The sequence below is a fragment of the Haliaeetus albicilla genome, chromosome W (assembly GCF_947461875.1).
Source record: "Haliaeetus albicilla chromosome W, bHalAlb1.1, whole genome shotgun sequence".
Classification (NCBI taxonomy): domain Eukaryota; kingdom Metazoa; phylum Chordata; class Aves; order Accipitriformes; family Accipitridae; genus Haliaeetus; species Haliaeetus albicilla.
In genome coordinates, this window is record NC_091515.1 from 39943919 (window position 1) to 39967336 (window position 23418).

The following is a 23418-nucleotide window of genomic DNA, read 5'->3' on the forward strand; positions in this document are numbered from 1 at the left end:
GGTGTCACCATCCCTGGAGGTATTCAAAAAGTGCATAGACAAGGCACTTCAGGACATGGTTTAGTGGGCATGGTTGACGGTTGGACTCGATGATCTTAAAGGTCTTTTCCAACCTAAACGATTCTATGATTAAAGAGAGGACAGGTAAAGGTGGCATTGTAGTGGGTGTCTGCTATAGGCTGCCTGACCAGGAAGAACAAGTGGATGAGGCCTTCTACAGACAGATAGAAGCAGCCTTATGTTTGCAGGCCCTGGTCCCCATGGGGGACTTCAAACACCCCATATACCTGCTGGAGGGACAACACAGCAGGACATAAGCAGTCCAGGAGGTTCCTGGAGAGCACTGATGACAACTTCCTCATCCAAGTGATAGAGGAGCCAATGAGGAGAGGTGCTCTGCTGGTCCTCATCCTCACCAAAAAGGAGGGGATCACTGGGGATGTGAACTTCAAGGGCAGCCTGGGGCAACTGAATCAAGCGCTCAAGCTCTCTGTGCAAGATTCCCTTTATTTCACAAAAGAATCAAACTTTTATATGTTTCAACAAAGATCTAGAAAGAACTAACGGCATACAGCCAATACTACCAACATTGACAGGAAGGCATATCTGGCTCAGCTGGGATGTTTGCCAGTCCTCAGAACACTTAAAGATAAAAAACATTCCATACACATACTCATGACTGTCTTCAGCCACATCTTCCCAGGCCTACACCAGGCCATTCTCCAACCTGACCTTGTAAAACTAGTTCTTCAAAGGCTTGGCAAACATGCAACACAACAAATTCTAACAGTCACTCTTGAAAACAAATGCCAGGTGTTCCGAGCTGCTCCCACACAGCCTCAGCTGCAGTGATGGTGGAGTTCAGGATCCTGAGGGCAGGGAGGAGGGTGAAAAGCAAGCTCACAACCCTGGACTTGAGGAGAGCAGACTTTGGCCTTTTCAAAGATCTGTTTGGAAGAGTCCCATGGGATAAGGCCCTGGAGGGAAGGGGGGCCCAAGAAAGCTAGTTAATATTCTAGGATTATGTCCTCCAAGCTCAGGAGCAGTCCATCCCAGCGAATAGGAAGTCAGGCAAAAATGCCAGGAGGCCTGCGTGAATGAACAAGGAGCTCCTGGCCAAACTCAAATACAAAAAGGGAGTATACAGAAGGTGGAAGCAAGGATGGGTAACCTTGGAGGAATACAGAAACATTGTCCAAGCATGTAAGGATGAGGTTAGGAAAGCTAAAGCCCAAATGGAACTGAATCTGTCCAGGGATGTCAAAGACAACAAGAAGGGCTTCTATAAGTACATAGGAGACAAAAGGAAGACTAGGAAAAATGTGGGCCTGCTGCTCAACGAGATGGGGGACCTGGTGACACAGGCCATGGAAAATGCTGAGGTACTGAATGCCGCCTTTGCCTCAGTCTTTACTAGGAAGTCTGGCTTTCAGAAATCCCAGGCCCTAAAGACAAGGGGGAAAGGCTGGAGCAAGGAAGATGTACCCTTGGTGGAAGAGGATCAGGTCAGGGAATACTTAAGCAAGCTGGACACACTTAAGTCCATGGGCCCTGATGGGATGCACCCATGAGTGCTGAGGGAGCTGGCAGATGTCGTTGTGAGGCCACTTTCAATAATCTTTGATTAATCATGGCAACTGAGACAAGTGCCTGAAGACTGGAGGAAAGCATTAAGGATGAGAAAATCATCAGGAAGAGTCAGCATGGATTCACCAAAGGGAAGTCATGCTTGACCAACTTGATCACCTTCTGCAATGAAGTGGCTGGCCTGGTAGATGAGGGGAGAGCAGTGGATATTGTCTACCTGGACTTCAAGAAGGCCTTTGACACTGTCTCCCATAAGATCCTCCTAGAGAAGCTGTTGATATATGGGCTGAATGAGCAGACAGTAAGGTGGGTTGAAAACTGGCTGAGTGGCTGGGCTGAGAGGTTAGTGATCAGATGTAGGGTTTAGGGTTATTCCACGCGGGGCCCGGACGATAGAACACCAATATGATGATTAAAGTTGTCACTTTATTGAGTTTAGCTGATCATTCTTATACAATTCTCTAAGTTGTTTAGAAGCTTTGATTGGCTGCTGCATGCAAGCATTTGGTGTCCACGCGCACAAGCATAAACTGTGATTGGTTACATCGATACTGTCCACGCGTATAAACATAAGATAAAGTTAGTTATACTCACTCTGTACACGCGCATAAACACAGGACATAATTGGCTATGTTAGAGCATGCAAGACTTGTCTTAGTCCAATTGGTCGAGATAAGCCCCTGAATTGAGGTTGTTTGTGCCAAGTTCCCTTTATCGTGGAATGTGCACCTGTGTTTTTCTAACTGGGATCTTTCTTTTTCTATCTTCTTGTTTAGTCTGTTCAAAGCCTTCTAAAGGCATCTGGAACACTTGTGACCATGAGCTACTTTCAGGCCCGATAACTAAGTTCCATATAATTGAACCCTACAATCAGAGGCACAAAGTCTAGTTGGAGGGCAGTAACTAGCGATGTACCCCAGGGATCTATACTGGGTCCAGTCCTGTTTAACATCTTGATTAATGATCTGGAGGATGGGGCAGTGTACCCTCAGCAAGTTTACCAATGACGCAAAACTGGGAGGAGTGGCTGATATTCCAGAGGGTCATGCTGCTATCCAGAGGGACCTTGACAGGCTGGGGAAATGGGCTGACAGGGACATCATGCACTTCAACAAGGAGAAATGCAAAGTTCTGCACCTGAGAAAGAACAACCCCATGCATCAGTACAGGCTGGGGGCTACCCATCTGGAAAGCAGCATGGCAGACAAGGACCTGGGGGTCCTGATGGACACCAAGTTGAACATAAACCAGCAATGTGCCCTTGCTGCAAATATGGCAAATGGTATCCTGGGCTGCATTAGGCAAAGTATTGCCAGCAGGACGAGGGAGGTGATCCTTCCCCTCTACTCAGCACTGGTGAGGCCATACCTGGAGTCCTGTGCCCAGTTCTGGGCTCTCCAGTACAAGAGACATGGACATACTGGAGAGAGTCCAACAAATGGCCATGAAGATGATTAAGGAACTGGAGTATCTCTCCTATGAGGAAAGGCTGAGAGAGCTGGGACCGTTTAGCCTGGAGAAAAGAAAGCTTGGGGGGGGGATATTATTAATGTATATAAATACCTGAAGGGAGGGTACAAAGACGACGGAGTCAGGCTCTTTTCAGTGGTGCCCAGCGATGGGATAAGAGGTAATGGGCACAAACGGAAACACAGGACATTCAATCTGAACATCAAGAAACATTTTTTTTTCCTGTGAGGGTGCCTAAGCACTGGAACAGGTTTCCTAAGGAGGTTGTGGAGTCTCCATCCTTGGACATATCTAAAAGCTGTCTGGACACAATCCTGGGCAACTGGCTCTAGGTGAGCAAGGAAGTTGGTCAAGATAACCTCCAGAGGTCCTTTCTAACCTCAACTGTTCTGTGATTCTGTGAAAGGTACTGAATGACAGATTTCAAGCAGGGCATGAAAATGCTAAGTATTGTTTCAGACCTTTCTTGGCAGCCATTTTCTCTTCCTCTTTTTTCTTCTCTTCCTCCAGAGCTTTTGGTTTTGCATCATACTCATCAGCATGGGTCTTCCACTCATTTCTGTTTTTCAGCAGCCCATCAAGCATTGGTTGAATTTCTTTGTGGAAATGTGAAAATTCCTGACCCAAACACAGCCATCGAACAGTACAGTGCTGAGATAATATGTCATTCATCCATGATACCAGAGGACACCCCCCACCTCCTTTAAAAGTAAAGTGAGAGAACTTTATACCAATCAAAGTAAAGGTATGTATGACTACAGTCACTCAAGCTCCATCTAAAAAATAAGAAAATATAAAAGGGCTTAAGAGAGGAGGAATGTTAGGGAAGACACTATCATAGACAAGTCAGGAGGACATCACTGACTTCTGGGATCAGTTGACGGGCTGAACCTCTCTTCCGCCCCATAGGGACACCTATTGGGTAAGATTCAAACCTTTGGTTATACTGAGTGCTTCCCCGGGAAACTTAGAAATCTCTGTAGAGTTTTTCCATAATTTAGTGTGCTTGTAGTTGACTGTATTATTATTTGCACATGCTTTGCAGACAGTGTATTTATCACTGGCAATCCAAAAGAACCTGTACTGTTGCTTTAATAAACTGCGCTGCTCATTAAAGTCTAGCCATGATAGTTCATTAACGCAACCAAACTCCCTAAGTCTGGTAATTCTCGCGCATTAAACGCAGCTAAGCTGAGAGTGCAGTATGCTATTAAGTGCATCCGTAATCGTGATAGTTCAGCATATTGAACATGACTGGACTTATAGCGTTGAATTGGACATCACTCAGAATTTAAACCTAGCTGCCCCCAGCCCCTCTGACATCTGAGGATAAGCTGGAATGCAAGGGGGTTTATTTTCTGCCAAACTTCTTTACCCTTTAACGCAATACCTTCACTAGTAGAAGTTTTGTACCCAACTGTCACTAGTATTTAAGTAGTTTCTCATAGCACAGATGCTCCCAGTCTTTTCTCTGCCAGGTATCTTTCTTGCATCTTTTATTTTCCTTGTCAAGCTTTGTTTTTCTCCTTTAAGAGCAGTCAGAGAAGAGACTGGCAGAAACACAAGATTCCTCTTGCCACTGAGTCTTCTCCCATTTCCTCTGCTCCTAAGTGTTGTTGCTACCCCAGGACTTCCCAAGGAGGCTGAGATTTGAAAACATCTTGAGTAAGGTAGGATGTGCAAGGGTGTGCTTTACTTACCTTATACACAAATGTGCACATAGAATCATTTAGGTTGGAAAAGACCCTTAAGATCATTGAGTCCAACCATTAACCTAACACTACCAAGTCCACCACTAAACTATGTCCCTAAGCGCCACATCTACACATCTTCATAAAGTCAATGAAACCCACTTGTAGCTTTGGAATCTCAGCAACTTTTCTCCTGTCCATCATGGGCTGAGAGATAACATAAGTCCTTCATTATTTATGAGAACACTTCATAAAAGAAAACCCTGCTTTCTCCCCAGGACTTTTTTCCTCTCAACAGGATATCTGAGAGAAGGATCACATTCTTGAAACTGCTAGAGGTCCTTACTTTTCTAAAATATCAGCTGAACATCAAATTGTATTCTTTGAAAACAGTGTTGCTTAACATGGTTTTTGATGCATCAGTAGGCATAAGATGCCAGAGATGGCATATGAAAGGATTTCTATTTTTAAAAATAATCACAAAGCACACAGGTGGGAGGCCAAATCAGAAGCAGTCCTGGACTCTGTCAATGGCAAATTAAAATATTTGTAATTATAGCAGCAAAATTACAAATGTGTGACACTGAAAAATATGATTTACCTAAATTCTATTTAATGACTCTTCCTCCCTTCTGAAACACCCTAGTAGTGTGGTCAGGAATTTTTTCCCAAAAAAAGGTTAGATAGTCTTTTACATTTCTTTAAATGTTGGGAAATTCTGCTTTAGAACACATCCATTTAACAAAAATTGTTTCTGGACTCTGAATTTTGTGTTTATAGCTCCTTCTCATTACTGGAAACTCCCCCTGTATATCACTGCTCATCTCTGTTTTCCTCTAACTAAACAGTAGGTCTTTCATTTTCTCCCCCTTCTCTGTAACAGAATAGATGTTGATGTACAAGCTCAAAATCTTCAGGGGGACAGCCATTTCTTGCTGGTTCACAGTCAGTGGGATCCATTTAACTATATGGAGAACTGGACATATTAATATGTAAAGGCATTGTCCCTGACACAGGCAGTAGCTGGATTCCCCCACACACACTCCTGCAGCAGTACAAAGTAGCACTGTCCTAAAGGCTTTTGCCAATTTAAAAATCTGTATCTTTAGAAGGATGTGGACTAGCATGACAGTATCAGGAAGACTCACAGCACTCTAAGGCCAACATTGTTTGTATTACTATCTGCTAAGACTTTCAACAGAAATTAATGACTCAACTGGCTGGCTCTCACAAACTACTTACAATAGGTTGTTGCTGAAGTACGCTTATTTCTAAGTCTCCTTGTTCCCAGAACTCAGCTGCTACTAGAAGAGCTACCTGCAATGCAGAGGAGGAAAAAAAAAAAAAAAAAGAACACAAGAGAGTTATCACTGACTTTAGCTTTCTAACTTGAAACACTTTAGGTCTCCACTAAGAGAATCTCACTTCTGACTCCTTTATCCCTTAATCTTGTCTTGTCCAAACCTCCCACCTTCACACACTTGGCCTCTCACTGGTCTCCCCAGAATCTCTACTGGGAAAGGCATTGGTGGCAATAGAATTGCAGAACCCCCTTTTGCAGAGCTCATTGGTTCACTGTTTGTCTATCAAGTGTTCCCAAACCCTGCAAGGACTTGCAGCTTCTCAGGATTCTTTAGTCTGAGGTTGGCCAAACAGCCATAGCTGCTGCTTGGGTTTTTCCTCAGTTGTCCTTTTCCCATGTTGCCAAATAGTAGTCCTGGCCCACTGTTTCCTACAGGAAGGAATTTAGAGGAACATGAGGGTGTTTTTTATTTATTCTACCCTCCTTTATATTCAAATGTTTCCTACTTAGAAACTGATCAAATGCATGCAGTTCAAGAAGGAACTCCAAAAAACCAAACAAACAGCTGATGACACAGCTGGTATTATTGTAAAAAACCTCACAGTTCTGTTATGCACATCAAACCTCATTGTAATTCAGAAAGCTAAGTGCTTGTGGTTGTTCTGTTTTGGGTTTTTTTTTTTTGTAAACATGAATTCCCTACATAAATTATAATTATGATCTTAAAGCTAGAATGTCTTGATTTATCCATCTAAACCCATCACTTTTCTAACACTCTTTCGGTAGGAAACCTTGCTGCTACTCACAGATTAGCAAATTACATTATACTGAAGTACAAGCTAGAGACAGCAGACACTGTATCAGGCACCTAACTTTACTGTGGACTTCCCAGGGTTTAGTAATTGCTGACAAATCACAGGCAGTCATCATCATGGCCCTAAAGAACAGAACAGAAATTAGTTTCTGTTCTAAATTCTTCATCCTATTTCTACTGGGCCCAGGATGTTTATGCTATAAATAGTAGTGCTGCCCTATATATCACCCTCTCCTTGCTGAAGTACTAGATAAAGATCAGACTGGTGTAGCAACCTTGGCCCCAACAGGGCAGGCAACAAGTATCACTCAATTAAAATGAATTCTTGATAGTGAACTGCTTGCTTCCAGCACTGGGATATTCTCTGCTTTGATCACTGCTGGGCTGATCTTCATGACTTCCAATGTAACTCCTACCGCTTCCTCATGGAGATTTAATGGCAGACTGCAGTGAGCTTCTGTGTATACTTCATCACAGCACAAGGTGTCTTGCTAGGTTACAAAAGCATTATCAAATCACTAAAACTAAATGCCATCAAGAAGAATGACTAAGGACGTTGGATTCTTTTCCCTTTGCCATTGCAGACTACCAACTTTATAAGAATCCCAGCTTGTAGCACACAGGATGGCTCTATGGTTTGGGAGAGACATCTCTACCTGTTAGGAATGTAGGACTGGAAGGGACCTCCTGAGGCCAGCCACTTATCTGGCAAGGCACTGTATGGATTGTCCGGCTCATAGTTCACAAACAAGTTTCACCATGTCTAGGGCACACAGGCAACTCATGGGGGGTTACAAAAGCGACCCAGCCTTGGATTGCCTTGAGGCCCTGTCTCTCTGCAGAGACGACTCACTCACGGGGAGCTGTGTAGACAGCTTAGCCCTGGGTTGTCTGATAAACCCTAAACTAAACAGGGCGGTGGCTGCACCATTCAAAGAACCAAAACCTGAACTGAGCCTTGAAATCCCTTAACAAATAGTATGCCCTGAGTCTCAGTCCAACCACTATTCAGTTGCCTGAGGAAGCAAGGTAAAAAAAAAAGCTGGAGGGTTTCAGCTTCAGTTTCAAATGACAACCTTGTGTATTTAAACAATCACAGACCAGCAAAAGAAAGATAAGGGGAAACTCCACTCAGATATACATAATCCATTTAGGCATATATCATAATCCACTCAGACATAGTCATACACACCATTGCACAAGTCAGGGGATAAAAACTCTAAGATTCAGGTTGGAAATGGGGGAGTCACTTCTCCAACTATACAGTTGGCTTGTGAAGGAAACCCTTTCCCCCCTTGATCGGGATGCCGGTCGAGGTAGCTTCCCTGGCATTGAGAGCCCTTACCTGGAGGGGTAAGTGAATATTGTTTATGCTTTAAGTTTGTAAACACGTGTGTGCTTGTGGTTGTCTGTGAGTCGCTTGTGGTTGTAATAGTGTACTACTCTTGCTTTTAAAATTGCAATAGTGCATTCCTCCACTGTATCTGTAAAACCTGCAATAGTGGTGTGTTAAGTCTGTAAGTGAAGTTCAAATAAATCATTTGCTTGAACCTTGCAGTTAACTCTTTTTCCGCCACAATGGGCTGCAGGGAAATACCTGCTTCACCATGGTCTCCTCCATGGGCTGCAGGGGATTCTCTGCTCAGGTGCCTGGATCACCTCTTCCCCCTCCTCCTTCTTATCACAGAGGTGCTACTGTTTCTGATTGGCTCAGCTTTGTCCAGCAGCAGGTCCATCTTGGAGCCGGCTGGAACTGGCTCTGTCTGGCATGGAGGCAGCCCCTGGTGTCTTTTCACAGAGGCCAACCATGCAGCTCCCTGCCAGCACTACCAAAACCTTGCCACATAAACCCAATAAACCTTGATAGTCTTTACCTAAAAGGTTTTCCTTTTGAATTTCCTGCTGCTTTTCTGTTTCTGTCCTTAGCTTGATATGGTGACTGACACTTATCTTACTTTCTGTTTAAGGTAGCTTTTCTAGACTTGGAAAGCAAATAACACCTCTTCCTAATAGTCTTCTCTGTTGGCTGATAGGCTGAGGAGTCTTGGATAGGAATCTTGGGAAAAGTAAACTCATCTTGAGGGAACTCCCTGCATCTCTAGGATACTATTGGTAGCCCTGGAGAACAGCCTTTGCTCAGCATTTTATATGCTCCTTCGAACAGATACAGTAGATAATGATTGGCAGTAGATAACAGATTATGCAAGCAACTTGTAGAGGCTGCCTTATGATCTTGCTACTCTGAAGCTCTTCACTCAGGGCTAATATTGTGCCACACATTTTGCAAATGCCCCAGGGGCCAGGTCTGTACAGTCTGGTTTTCATTGTACCATCAGTAATTATGACCTGAAAAAACCCTGTGTTGTTGACAAACTGTAGGGTTCAATATAGTGTTCATTATGTGATTCTGGACTGGTAGTTTTATTCATAGGAAACCATTCAAAGTGAATGTGATTGTCTCATGAGGAATGTGAAATATATGGCTGAAAAATGCTTATCTAGATCCCCCTTTTCTTACAAGGAATCTTCTAGGTCATATTCCTTTGTTTCCCCCTACATCTGTGAAATTCTTAGCCACAAACCCTATCACCTTTGTATTGCTCAGCTATTGAACTTTGGAGGAAGGCAGTGGGGAATAAATTACTACCTAGGCCACAGGACAACGTAAGTGGGAGCTCAGTTAAAGCAGTGGGTTATTGAGAGAACAAGTTGCTTTGTTACATTCTTGATTCAGCTCTATTTATTTATTTATTTAGTTATGATACTAGCTCGATAATTTGATTAGAAATACTCAGTGCAGATCTTTGGACATTAACATGTACCAGAAATATAGCATAGTAAGATATGTAGCAAAGAGCACATTGTCAGTCTCAGCTCAGAGTTATTGTTCAACAGGTTTTTATAACTTCAGAATTAAAATAGAAATGCTGGTAAAAGAGGCATACTGTATGTAACAAGAAACAGTTGAAGAAATTTTTTTAAAAAACATTTATTGACAAATGCCTCATTAGGTATTCCCTTGAAAATTCAGTTATCAATAATGTATTACACACAAGTTACAAACACATAACCTTCTTCTTGTTTTTCAGGAGTAAAACACTAGTCTAAACTATGATTTTCTTTTTTAAAAGTGAATGACAGCTTCAAGACCAAGAAGTCTGGTTTCAATGCTTAAAGATAGAACCGGAAGTATATTTATTAGCATGCCCCTGTAAAGAAAGAGAAAGTGAACTTTAGTCCATGCAAATGAATTTGCAAAGCCATCCCAGTGCTTTAACAGCATTTTTAGTCCTCAGTGAAACTGTAGCTACAGCCATCCTAGGGCACTCCTGAACCACAGTACAAGATTAAATCAAGGGGACTGTTTGTATTGTTCTGTGCCTGTTGGACAGTTTTGAGTTCTGTTTGCCTTCACCAGTCACAAAGAGTCATGAGTTTTTAGCTTACTCTAACACCTAGACACTCAGCCCACAAACCAGTTACCCTTTCTCTGCTACAGGAAGCAATACAGAGTGCAAGGAACAGGGATCCCTCTACCAGCTCTGTGACCTTACAGGATGCCCATATGTGCTCTGTAGCTGAGAACTGGCTCACACAATGACGTGCCATTCAGAGATTTTTAGCGGCTACTTCCTGTCCAACTAGGCCTAACATATATGCTAATGAGGCAATACCCCAGTCTAGATCCTCAAATCTGGTTTAGTTAAGGGCCCATCTCCAGCGAAGTTGGTGTGCATATAGAGAGTGTGGGAGCTAAGCTGGGATCATTCTACCAAAAAAGTGGAGTTCTTGCCTCCAGCATAACACTAGAAACTGATATCATCATCTCAGGGACAGCAGATGAGCTGGAAGATGAGCTTCCATAACTCCAGTCAAAGGTACTCTCAAAACAGCTGTGAGACCTGGCAAAAGAATCTGTTGATCCACTTGTATTTCTGTGGAGCAACAGCTCACTCCCACTGTCAGCAGACACTGGCAGAACCGCTGCTCAGAGCCCCTCAGTCTCTGTAGTTTCTGTTACACAGGAAGTCTAGGGATCAAATCACGCTGACAGCTAGGAAGGATGAGTGTGTTCCTTATTGAAACTGACTTTTCCTGTAGGGAACAGTGCTCAGAGTGAAGGTAATGCAATGTTATCCAAGTGGTCATGCCAAGCATTTCCAAGTTCATAAACATCTTATGTCCAGGCCTTTGTATGTATCTATTGTAATATATGAGGAGAGCTTGACAGAACTGGGCTTGTTCAACCTTAAGAAGAAAAGGCTAAGGATGGGGGATTGGAGGGGTGATCTTATTGCTGTCTACAACTACCTAATAGGGGGATGTAGAGAAGATGAAGCTAGACTTCTCGCACTTGCACAGACAAGAGCCAATGGACACAAGTTGCAACATGGGAAATTCTGACTCATTATAAAGAAAACCCTTTTTCCCCATGAGGGTTGTCAGACACTGAAACAGGGGCCCAGAGAGGTTGGAACATCCTTGGAGATGTTCAAACCTTGACTAAACAAGGCCCTGAGCAACCTGCTTTAAGTTAGCCTTGCTTTGAGCAGGGGACTAGACCAAAGACTTCCAGAGGTCCCTTCCCACCTAAATTATTCTGTGATTCTTTTGGGATAACAAAGACATTCTTCCTTTCATAGTGTGCTAGCTTCAGAGCACAGGATTGCTATAAAGGAAAAATAAAGGTTGCAGAACCACCCTAAATCTGACTCACCCTCCCTTCCACAGACTTTGCTTTGCAGCCACATTCTTATTAAATATGACACTACAAAAAATGTTTCTAAAAGAGTAAAAATTAGTTTGCAATGGCTCTTGCATTTACAGCAAGTGCAATTGCCTGGTCCTACAAGCTGCCAATGCAGTCAATCCAATGCATTTAAGTCACTGAAAGTACCTGACTGCAGCACAGGCTGGAACTGGCCAGACATGCAGATTTCCTCCTGCTTCTGATGCAAAATGTGTTGAATGGCTGGGGGAAGGCCATGAGGGTTGCGTGAGAAGATCAGGGAGTAGCCATCATCACAGGAGCCGTCCTCTTTCAGACTACGACAGGCATAGGTAATAGCATAGTTATCATAGTCGGTGTCAATCACCCAGTAGTTGTCCCCTGAAACATCAAATCAGATGTGTTTGTCATGGTGGAAAACACAGAGCAAAGGCATGCATGTGCTATTCTAGCAGATGGAGACTTTACTATAATACCTGACAGGGACATCTTCCCAAAGGACAGAAGGTCACCTCTAATTGTTTAGCTTATGTCTACACTGTGAGGTGAAGAATGGGGCAAACACGATGTGCCCTGAATCTACCATGTTTCCCATCGTGTTGTTATAGCACATGGCAGCTGTGCTGAGAAAGTGCCAATGATGGGTGACTCCCTATGGGCTGAGCTTGGCCCTGTTGCTGTCTGCTCTCTACCACACAGACAAGAGTACAGCCAACACCAAGGCATCAAACACATCCATGCTCTCTCTATCAGAGAGCTCCAGAGCTTGGATTGAAGCACAGGCCGGAGGGTTACAAGGTGGATGATGGGAAAGTGTGATCTTGAGAACAGGTTCAATTTCATTGAGATGATAGAAATAGCCATGAAGTTCTTAACACAAAGGCTGGGTATCTCTACAAGATAGACTCTTGTCCAGCCAAGATTTGAACTTTTAGCGCATTTTCACATTTGGTTTCTGTGACTAAAGGTGTTAGCTGGACCACATCTCTTCAGGTTTTAGATGACAAAATCTCTTTATATTTCCTGTCTAGGTGGGTGTATTGAGACAAAGGGCAAGCAGATCATATTTCTTATTGTCGTGGTTTAACCCCAGCCAGCAACTAAGCACCACGCAGCTGCTCACTCACTCCTCCCCACACCCAGTGGGATGGGGGAGAAAATCGGGAAAAGAAGTAAAACTCGTGGGTTGAGATAAGAATGGTTTAATAGAACAAAAAAAAAAGAAACTAATAATGATAATGATAACACTAATAAAATGACAACAGTAATAATAAAAGGATTGAAATATACAAATGATGCACAGTGCAATTGCTTACCACCCGCCGATCAACACCCAGTTAGTTCCCAAGCAGCAATTCCCCCCCCGCCCCCACTCCCCTTCAATTTATATACTAGATGTGACGTCACATGGTATGGAATACCCCGTTGGCCACTTTGGGTCAGCTGTCCTGGCTGTGTCCCCTCCCAGCTTCTTGTGCCCCTCCAGCTTTCTCGCTGGCTGGGCATGAGAAGCTGAAAAATCCTTGACTTTAGTCTAAACATTACTTAGCAACAACTGAAAACATCAGTGTTATCAACATTCTTCTCATACCTAACTCAAAAACATAGCACTGTACCAGCTACTAGGAAGACAATTAACTCTATCCCAGCTGAAACCAGGACACTTATATGAATAGTCTCAGTAAAAGATGGCTTCTATTTTCCAGACTTGTTCTTCAGCTGAGTACATTTTAGTGTAGTTTATCTTCCAGTATGGAAGGAATGTATTTTGTCATGCACTAACAAGTTGAATCCCATCTGCCCAACTTCCAGAATTAGTCTCTCTGGCAACCGAACAGCTGTGGGGGATTCAGAAAGGAATTACAGGGTATGAAGGCTGCATAAATGAGGTGTGACACAAGGAATTTCTATGAGAGGGACTTAAGGTAGTGCTGCAAACTTCTGCCATGCCTGCCTGACATGATCAGTGCCTTGTTGATGGGATGAAGATTTGGATTCATGTATCATGTCCCACCAGTTATGAGGAATTCAGGGAGTCCAGGAAGAATTGCTTCCCTAGGTTCAGCACAGTGCTCAGCTGTACAAAGCCTATTTGCAATGTCAGCTATCTCTAAGCTGTGTCTTCCTTGTTAACTAAACTGGTGGATAGGTAGGGTCCCTGGGGAATTTCTGGATCCTATCCCTTCTGTGGAGATAAAAAGCTTCCTGGGGAATTTCTGAATTCTACCCCTTCTGTGGAGATAAAAACCTTGGAAAAAGCTTCCCCCTCCAAGGATGCTTTTTCTCCATTTGGAACAATTTGAGCTTAGCTGTTTTGACTGCTCATATACTGAAATACACAAGTTTTGGCAACCATAAACTATAGACTGACCCCAAGGGGATGAAGAAATTCACTCACCACCACTGGACAGGTAGCTGGCCAGGCCCTGGTATGTCATATACATTTTTGCTGGAGTGGTTGGGTCAGGCACTGTGTACTGAGCAGCCATATCAGCACAAATCACCCAGAACCTGTAATGACATCCACTGAGATCCTGCATGATTTCCGAAGAGGCCATTCAGAAATACACAACTATAATTTGAGTATTCTTCCCACATACATTGTATGCCATATCTGTTCAACTTCATTTCGCCTTGTCTCAAAATATCCTAGAGTGCTTTGCTATTAAACCTAGGGTTCAGGGCAGCCTGCTTTCCTCCATTATTCACCCAGTTAAATATTTTGGTTAGTTAACACTGAATAGCAGCAGAGTTAGTATTAACCTGTAAAAAGTCTCTGTTTTTCTTCTCTATCTATACCCAGAAAACCACTTAATCCCTTCACATGTTGTAATCCCTTACGGTAGCCATCACCAAGGGACTTCCATCTGTCTATTCAGGTCTCATAAAAGTATCCAAGAGCTAACTGAGTATTTTCCAAAGAAGTCTAAACAATATCACATTGAAAGACCCACTAATGTAACACTCATTTACACTCATTTCCTTCCCTCAAACCTGTTGACCTACTCACTTTCTCACAGGCTACACTGGCTCCCCTCTTTTCATTCCAATTTATTTGCTTTACCAGCCTATCATTAAAGACTTTACTTTATCATTGAATTGGCAATTATACAATAGTTTTATCATGGGCCTAGACCAGAAATAGAATGAGAACTAACCCAGGACTCAATCACCTTTGGCCTCTAAGGTATTAATTTTATTGAGCTTGTCTTGTTGATAATAGCAACTCAGTCATGTTGTGCACTTAGGATAAATCACCATTCACACCATCTCTTTAGTATATCATGTTATCAGCTAGAGTTAGAAGTTAGGCACACACTTACCCAAAAAGCTTCACTCGGCCTTTGGAAGATGCTGTCATTGTACCATCTTCCTCAATGCTGTATTCAGCAGAGATATTGTCCTGAAGGAAAAGACCTTCTGGATCCTTCTTGGCTAGAGCATACCATTTCCCTGTGTACTGAAATGAAAGATTATTGTTGTGGTGGGTTGAACCTGGCTGGACACCAGGTGCCCACCAAGCCGCTCTATCACTCTCCCTCCTCAACAGGACAGGGGAGAGAAAATATAATGAAAGGCTCATGGGTCGAGATAAGGACAGGGAGAGATCACTTGCCAATTACCGTCATGGGCAAAACAGACTCGACTTGGGGAAATTAGTTTAATTTATTACCAATCAAATCACAGTAGGGTAATGAGAAATAAAACCAAATCTTAAAACACCTTAGCCCCACCCCTCCCTTCTTCCCAGGCACAACTTCACTCCCGAGTTTCTCTACCTCTTCCCTTCCAGCAGCACAGGGGGACGGGGAATGGGGATTACCATCAGTTCATCACACATTGTCTCTGCCGCTCCTTCCTCCTCACATTCTTCCCCTGCTCCAGCGTGGGGTCCCTCCCATGGGAGACAGTCCTCCATGAACTTCTCCAATGTGAGTCCTTCCCATGGGCTACAGTTCTTCACGAACTGCTCCAGCATGGGTCCCTTCCATGGTGTGCAGTCCTTCAGGAGCACATTGCTCCAGTGTGGGTCCCCCAAGGGGTCACAAATCCTGCCAGAAAACCTGATCCAGCATGGGCTCCTCTCTCTCCATGGATCCACAGATCCTGCCAGGAGCCTGCTCCAGCGTGGGCTTCCCACAGGGTCACAGCCTCCTTCGGGGGCATCCTCCTGCTCTGGCATGGGGTCTTCCATGGGCTGCAGGGGAATCTCTGCTGCAGCACCTGGAGCACCTCCTCCCCCTCCTTCTTCACTGACCTTGGTGTCTACAGGGTTGTTTCTCTCACATATTCTCACTTCTCTCTCCAGCTGCTGTTGTGCAGCAGTTTTTTCCCCTTCTTAAATATGTTATCACAGAGGCACTACCACTGTCACTGATTGGCTCAGCTTTGGCCAGCAGTGGGTCCGTCTTGGAGCTGGCTGGAACTTTCTATCTCCAACATGGGGACAGCTTCTAGCATCTTCTCACAGAAGCCACCCCTTTAGACCCCCCCCTGCTACCAAAACCTTGCCATGCAAACCCAATACAATTGTCTCGATTAATCACTGCTGCAAGACTAGCCACTGCCTAGCCTATGGTAAAAGTCTGAGTTTGCGTGGGTATGTACCACACAGGTTCTGCTATACAGTTCAACACTCACCTCTATGCTCTTTTGTGAGGTAGGCATTAAAAGAAATAGTTCTAGGAAGTCTGAATTTCTTTATGCATTTACTCTTTAGCACTTGAGACTTTCATGGAGTGGTGGCGCAACAATGTAATCTTCTCTAAAATGCCATCCTGAAATGCTTCACCCATAACTCAGGATTTACTGCCGTGAATCATTTCAATTATTCTCTGTTCCCATTTAAACCTTGGTTTCTTTGTGAAGGATGTCAATAAGGAGACCAAATCATAGCCACAAAGCCATAATCAAACTGGCTGGAGCCACTAGCCAGTTTCTCCTGTTGTGGCTGACAGGCTAAAGTCAAGCTTTTGCTCATGATCTCTAATGGTGTAAAGTGTCTATACAGAGAAGTAGAAAATGCTGACTATGTCCATGACAAAGAAAGAGTATGTTAGGGTGACTAGCAATAGGGGGAACTGAAATGAAATTAAGAAGAATAAAATTCCTAGAAAAAAGTGACCTTGAAAATTTAAAACCAATATGTGCTGAAATCAAAATAGGGTACAAGCAAGTGATTGCATGACTGGGAGCACCTCAAAAATTACCTGTATCAGTAGAAATAATGGGGGAAGCAGAACACAGCACTGATCAATTGAACTCTTCAGTTAAATTGATGAAATCTGTCTGGGAAGTTACATGCTTAAGGAAGATTGAGATAGAATTTGCAACTTCCGAATACATGAGGCTAAGAGTAACACTGCTTTATCAAAACACTGGAGTTCTCAAAGCATTTTCTCCCCAGGAATATGTTTGTTTTCAGCAAGGCCAATTTTGTAGGAAAAAAGTTCTGGAACCCCACAAATTCTGGATGTGGCTGGAAATGATATGATGGCGTATTCTGTAGACAACCAGTCCAAACAGGTACTGGCACACCATTCTGGACCAATCCAAAACAAAGTTAGCCCTGGTTTTCTGTTCAGAGGCAGACAAATAAGACACCCTATTTAGAAGTTAGACAGTCTTTGTTTAGGATACCCAGCTTAGTTAAAAATTTGTATTTACCTAAATCCCAAGAATGGACAGCAGTGGATCTAAGTCCTCCAGGGTACTTGTTTGACCTTTCCTTCTATTGATAATCTAAAAAGTGTTCCATTCATGGATTCCCCAAAACTGAGAGCCAGTCTGAACTTGAGCTAATAGAAGATTATGTCAACTATAATAGTCTAGCATCCCCAACATTTCTGTGGTCTGTGTTACCATAATGTCCACTAGCAAGAATGAACTGCAGAAACATGTTCCAGAGACATTATATATAAAAAGATAACATTCTAATGACAACGTTTACATTAATACATCCTATACACTGGGAAACCAGTTTATACAGTGAAGCTTCTCCTGGTATATTATGTTTAGTAGATGAAGTAGTCATAATTACCCTCTTCAGATCAAAATTGTCTTTCACAGAGAAAGACTCCACTGTACAGGTCTGAGCTAGGCTATATTCAACAGCAGAGAAGAGCAATGCCAGGAAAACATACTGTGCATATTTCATCCTGCAAGAAAAAAATAAACATGCAGAGTCTTATTTCTTGTAGCACATATGGATAGCTAGTGCTGTGCCTACAAATACATTCCTCCCATTTTAAAACTAGTTTCATTCCATGCTGAACACAGTACTATTTCACTGAGAAACCTGGATAAATGCTATGCCCGAATCCAGCCAGATCTGTATCCCTGACCACCAATGACAATTACTTTGACAGAGTATTTTGCTTTCCATTAGCAATAGTGCAGTTCATATAATTTTTACATTATAAATCAAGACAGACTCTGGATAAGGTTGATAAAAGTTGATAAAATTAGAAATTAATTGAATTTTTGTTTTGACAACAACAACAAAAATGTTCTGATGATCTCTGGCAAAACCTTGTTGGTTGGAAATACATAGTTTCTAAATTTTTCATGGTGTTTATTCACTTTGCTTTAAAACTGGCAAAACTGTATTCTTTATGTCCAGTTTTCATCACCTAATCAGGCATTTCCTGGCTGTCTGCTCTAACGGCAAAATACATTTTAACAATAGTCTCAGTTAGATCATTTCCTCTACAAATTTAACAGATGATATTCAATCTCTGGAGGTTTGATCTGCCATTATAACAACACAGCTGCAAGCTGGCCAAAGTTGTATTTATCTCCTAGTCTATGCCAGCTCACCCATATTCCAATATGCTTGGTCTCAACACTTTGGGAGAAGAGAGCACCTACCTAGACACTCTTGCAGAATATTTATGCCTGAATATCTGTTCTGATGCCAAGTTAAAACAAAAATATTTAAAACTGAGCTGAGTCCAACCCTGGACTTCCAAACTCCCAAGTAGCTATTCTGTTCCCAACTGCAGCCACAAGCTTCAGTTTTCTGTTTTAGGAGATGCTAACCTGATTCTTCTCTGCTGAATATTGACCTACCTGTTGGGACAGAGATGCTGGAGGTCACTGAGACTACTCTGCTACAGTCTTTGAGCTGTAGTCAGCAGGAGAGTTTTGTGTGAATTGCCCTCCATCTGCCTTTAAATAATGGGTCTGCAAAGTTTCTAATTGGTTATTTTTGCTCATGTGCCTGAATAAAACGCTTAATCTTGGATAATCCATTACGTAAAAACCAACAGTAATCCCCATACTGGTGGGTCTGACTGCTATACTAATACAAACACAGCTTTTGCATAATGGAAAAAGCAGCCCAGAAAGCTAATAAGCCTGCTGAAGTGCCTGTACCATGCTCTTGTCTCATTCAATTCTTCCTGCTCCTTACACGTTAATCAGAAACTCATGGACCAGACGTAAGACGTACGCATCTGCATAGGCATGTTTTCACATTTGCTCATTTGCCTTGGGTAGATCTAGCATAAGCACTTCCAATACTTGCATCATCAAATTAAGGTGATCCTCCTGCAGGAGCTGATAGATGTTACATGTTATCTGCTGAATGAAAAACAAGGTTTTGCCTCCAAGTCCACATCAAAACCTTGGAGACCCAAGTTCCCCTATGCATCAAAACTTCTCCATACACATTCTACCCAGGTTGTCTCATCAACATTTCCAGTTGCACAAATGCTATAGCTCTCCTTCCCCAGATGTTCCTGCTAGAACCCTTCCATGCAGGTACAATAAAGCACAAATTAATAGGAAGCCAGAAAACACTTGAAAAAATTTTTTGGTAGTGAACTGTAAACACCTTCCTTATTTAATTTCTTTGACTGCCCAGAGAATTTCTCTTCTGCACAGGCTATCCATGTACCCAGACTTTTTCTACCCAGAATTCTTACCTGGGTAGAAGTTAAAAATGCAGGAAATTTGTCCAGGATTTGCAGCTTTGACAGTTACTTCTCCAACTGGGCCGCTGGGCATCCAGAAGTCTTGGACATATCCATTAGCCATGACTACAGTTCCTACAGAGTAAACCTAGGGAGTCCTGAACCTTTTGGTACTGCTTCAGCAGTCTGGACATTCACAGTAAGTCTGAAGCTTTCCAAACATGTTGGACTTCCTGCAACCACTTGTCCAGGAACTCTGGAACAGAAACATGCAACCTCTCCCCATGTGTGTAATGTGTTGCTTTCCAGACAATTTGTTTAGGATTGCTCATTATATGGGAAAGACAATGTTTGCTGTCAGGGGAAAATCTTATTTGAGCTGCCTCTGTGCAGATTCCACCTACATTTTAGAGGTGCTGATATCCTGCATGTCTGGGGGAAGGACTTAATGTAATCTGTTCTTTCAAGTGTTCAGAGTAAAACTGTCTTTTGGTGGTTGTTTTGCATGCAAACCCTTCACAAACAACACCCTAAGTAAAAAGGCAGAAGCTTGCTGAGCACAGAATTGCTGCTCCCCTCTCACTCCAAAAGGCATTGGCCCATTGGTCATGACAGCTGGCTTGAACAGTACTTATTTGCACAGGATGTTCCAGGAACAAAGCTCTCTGGTGTATCAGAGCTGCAGGGGAGAAGTTACGCATGGGGGAGTCAGATGGTTTTGCTCATTGTAAGGACACTAAGAGCCTAGAATAGGAGCCCTTTGGAATTTTAATGTAGGGATTTTTTTATTTTTATTTATTTTTTTTTAAATCAGCCACATCAAAAAGTAAGTACCCTTGTGGCTACTTCCTCACAGCAACACCTCAGAATCTACATTTCCATAGAGCTCAGTGTACTCAGTAAGTGGCTTGCTTTGGGGAAGATGGAGCACTTTAATGCTGTCCAGCATTATACTGCTGGTCCAGGAAGATTTTTGGGAAATACCAGAGGTCCCTTAAGAGAGAGCTCCACTTCTTACCCCACCTGCAGGTCTGTCAAAGCAATGTCCCCTTCTCCCCGGGCATTTTGGATGGTCTTACCTGGGGACACCAAGACCTGGAAGTATAGGGAGATAAAATATGCTCAGCTGCTGTGACCAGTTCCTGGGTGCTCCATGCCCTGGGCGATGTGGATCTACCTTGTCCTGCTTGAACCCTTGGCCTGTTTTTCTAGAACAATGCCAAATGGCCATTCTCTGAGATGAGATCCAGAGATCAGCAGGGTGCTGAAGGGATTGCACAAGGCTGACAGCTTTCCACACCGAGTGCCAAGATAACAAGCTCTCTTAATTCAGGCACAATTTTTCCTCATGTATACACTATACCAGCTACCTGTTTGGCTTCCCTGGGCAGCATCCCTTTTCCTCGCATTTCTCACCAACAGCATTTACTTTGTTTAGGAGTGAAAGGAAAACCAACTAAAGACCTATTTAATTTCTTTTACATTGTTCTTTAAATGAGCAAATAATGTGAAGTGCTTTTTGAGGTCTGGATGCCCATCAACTTTTCAAAGGATTCTCACCTGAAACAGAATCCAAGTGCAAAATGGTTCCTTTCCAACACAAAATGAACAGTGATTTGGGATAGGCTGAATTGCAGCATTTTCTATAAATTAGAAAGGCTTCAAAACACTTATCACTTATTCTTTTTTCAACAAAACAGCTTAGTTTAGGTCCCTGTGAAACATAGGTGACACTTGAAGCCACACTTAGGTGACCAGTTAATCCCAAAGGGATTATACACATGCTAATAATAGCTAATTACAGCACAAGATTTTGGTTCCTGGCCATAACATCTGTCACTGCATGATTTTGCAGCAAGAAGGAAAAAAATTGCACTAGCACTTCAGTTTCACAGTATTATGATAGTTCATGTTAGGCTTAGAAAAAAAAAGAGAGGATTCTAGAAAAACATCAAAGTATATTTCTGAATCAGTTAAAAGTGATGTAACATATACATGAAATGACCCTTCCAGAAACAAAGGGGTGCAGGATGAGCTGGCTAAAGAAGAGAAGTGCCAAGGGCCCTTTCCAGGCCTGCCCATCAAGATGCATGTCTTCAGATCAAGACTGAGACTGACTGTTGTTTTTCTGAAAAAGGTGGTCTGAACAAACAAAACGTATGTTCCATTTACTGGACCCAGCACAGGTGTAATCAGTAGATTTAACAGTCTGCAGTAAAACATATATTCAGACAAGATGCTTTAGTGATACGTTCTGCCCTATACTATGAGACATAGGAAAAGGAATTTTGGTCTTGGAATAAGCATTGGGTAAGCTGCTCTGGGATTTACTGCAATTGCTCTGCCAGTTTAGGTTTAGCAATCTGTGCTAGCTCAGCAACAGATGGAACATTGTGAGAGCTCTAAATAGCCTCTCCCATCAGGCATTAAATTCCCTGTTGTTCAGCTAGCAATCAAATGGTGTGCTTATTTACTAGGGTTCTTGGTTTACTAGAGGGAAGGGAGGAGGAAGAGCGGGGAGGAATAGGGGGGAGGAAGGGGGAGGGTCTATTGCAATTAGTCTGTTTAAATCACCTGTGGTGCCGGGTGCAGGCTCCGCCCCTTGCCAGATTGTCCAATCAGCGGGTCTGGGCTCAGCTGGTTGGGGGATACTCCCTGTTCAGCTGAAGTCTCTCCCTGTCTGCACGTATCCCTCATGTGTCCCTCTGCTGCTTGCTGCTGCTGCTGCTCCTCACACTGCTTTTGATACCAAAAAGCCGGTTGAAGAAACTCTCTAACACTCGTTTTGGAGTTTTAGAAAGCAGGCATTCTTTATTGCAGCGCTGGATGCACGGGAGATAGTTCCACCTAGCGTGCATACCACAGCTTTAGCACTAACAGGTTATATAGAATAACTAATTGCATATTCATCAGATTAGTATACATATACATAAAAATTATTATAACTGATTATCATAGTACTGCCTACATCCGATCATGCGCAATGAAGGATCCATTTGAGTCGAAGGGCTGCTTTTGCGACCACCGACCCATTTGAAGTTCTTGCTGGCTGTCCTTGAAGTCTTTATTCTTGTCCTTGTTCTTTGATCTTGAAGCTTAACGCAGTTTCAATCACATGTGGTCAGTTTCAACATTGTTCTCATCTAGCGTACAGGAACATCTAGTCATAAGAGCAAAGAACTGCCAAACTTATGAATAATTACTAGTTAATCACTTGACTACACTTTTGTAGTTACCTCCCCATCTACACTTTGTCTATTGTTTCAACCATAATGTCAATATATGATCATTTATCAAATCTCACTTATACAGTTATCTAGCAGCAAACCGGTTTTCATAGAAGGTACAAAATATTAAAACCATCAAAATATTTAGACATACCATACAGAATGTATGGAAATATGCTATCACTTTGGCGTCTGTTGCAATCTCTTAGATGCGTAAAGCTTGCATTTGAGGGTAGTTAATGTACAATGCCCAGCATGAGTAGGTGTCGCGTTAAAGAGTAAAGGAATTTGGCAGAAAATAAACCCCCTCGCGTTCCAGCTTATCCTCAGATGTCAGAGGGGCTGGGGGTGGCTAGGTTTAATTTCTGAGTGATGTCCAATTCAATGCTATATGTCTGGTCGCATTCAATATGCTGAACTGTCTCGATGATGGATGCACTTATAGCACACTGCACTCTCGGCTTAGCCGCATTCAATGCACGAGAATTACCAGACTTAGGGAGTTCGGTTGCATTAATGAACTATCATGGCTAGATTAATGAGCAGCACAGGTTCTTTTGGATTTCCAGTGGTAAATACACTGTCTGCAAAGCACGTGCAAATGATAATACAGTCGACTACAAGCACGCTAAATTATGAAAGAAAAGAGCTCTAAAGAATTCTAAGTTTCCCGGGGAAGCA

The 23418-nt window shown here is 42.8% G+C and overlaps 1 protein-coding gene across 2 annotated transcripts; it reads right to left on the reverse strand.

Annotated features, from left to right (window-relative positions):
• Positions 1–9835: 9835 nt before the first annotated feature.
• On the reverse strand, positions 9836–18780 carry LOC138683324 (purpurin-like). Of its 2 annotated transcripts, none has more exons than XM_069775003.1 (6): positions 18666–18780; positions 17635–17752; positions 14918–15054; positions 13993–14105; positions 11763–11975; positions 9836–10074 (listed from the first exon to the last, which is right to left on the reverse strand). In XM_069775003.1, exons 2-6 carry the CDS (start codon positions 17749–17751, stop codon positions 10064–10066), a joined length of 591 nt encoding a protein of 196 aa, XP_069631104.1. In that variant the 5' UTR covers position 17752; positions 18666–18780; the 3' UTR covers positions 9836–10063. The 2 variants fall into 2 exon arrangements, with proteins under 2 accessions (XP_069631104.1, XP_069631103.1); XM_069775002.1 differs by having other exon boundaries at positions 13993–14120.
• Between the last annotated feature and the right edge of the window lie 4638 nt (positions 18781–23418).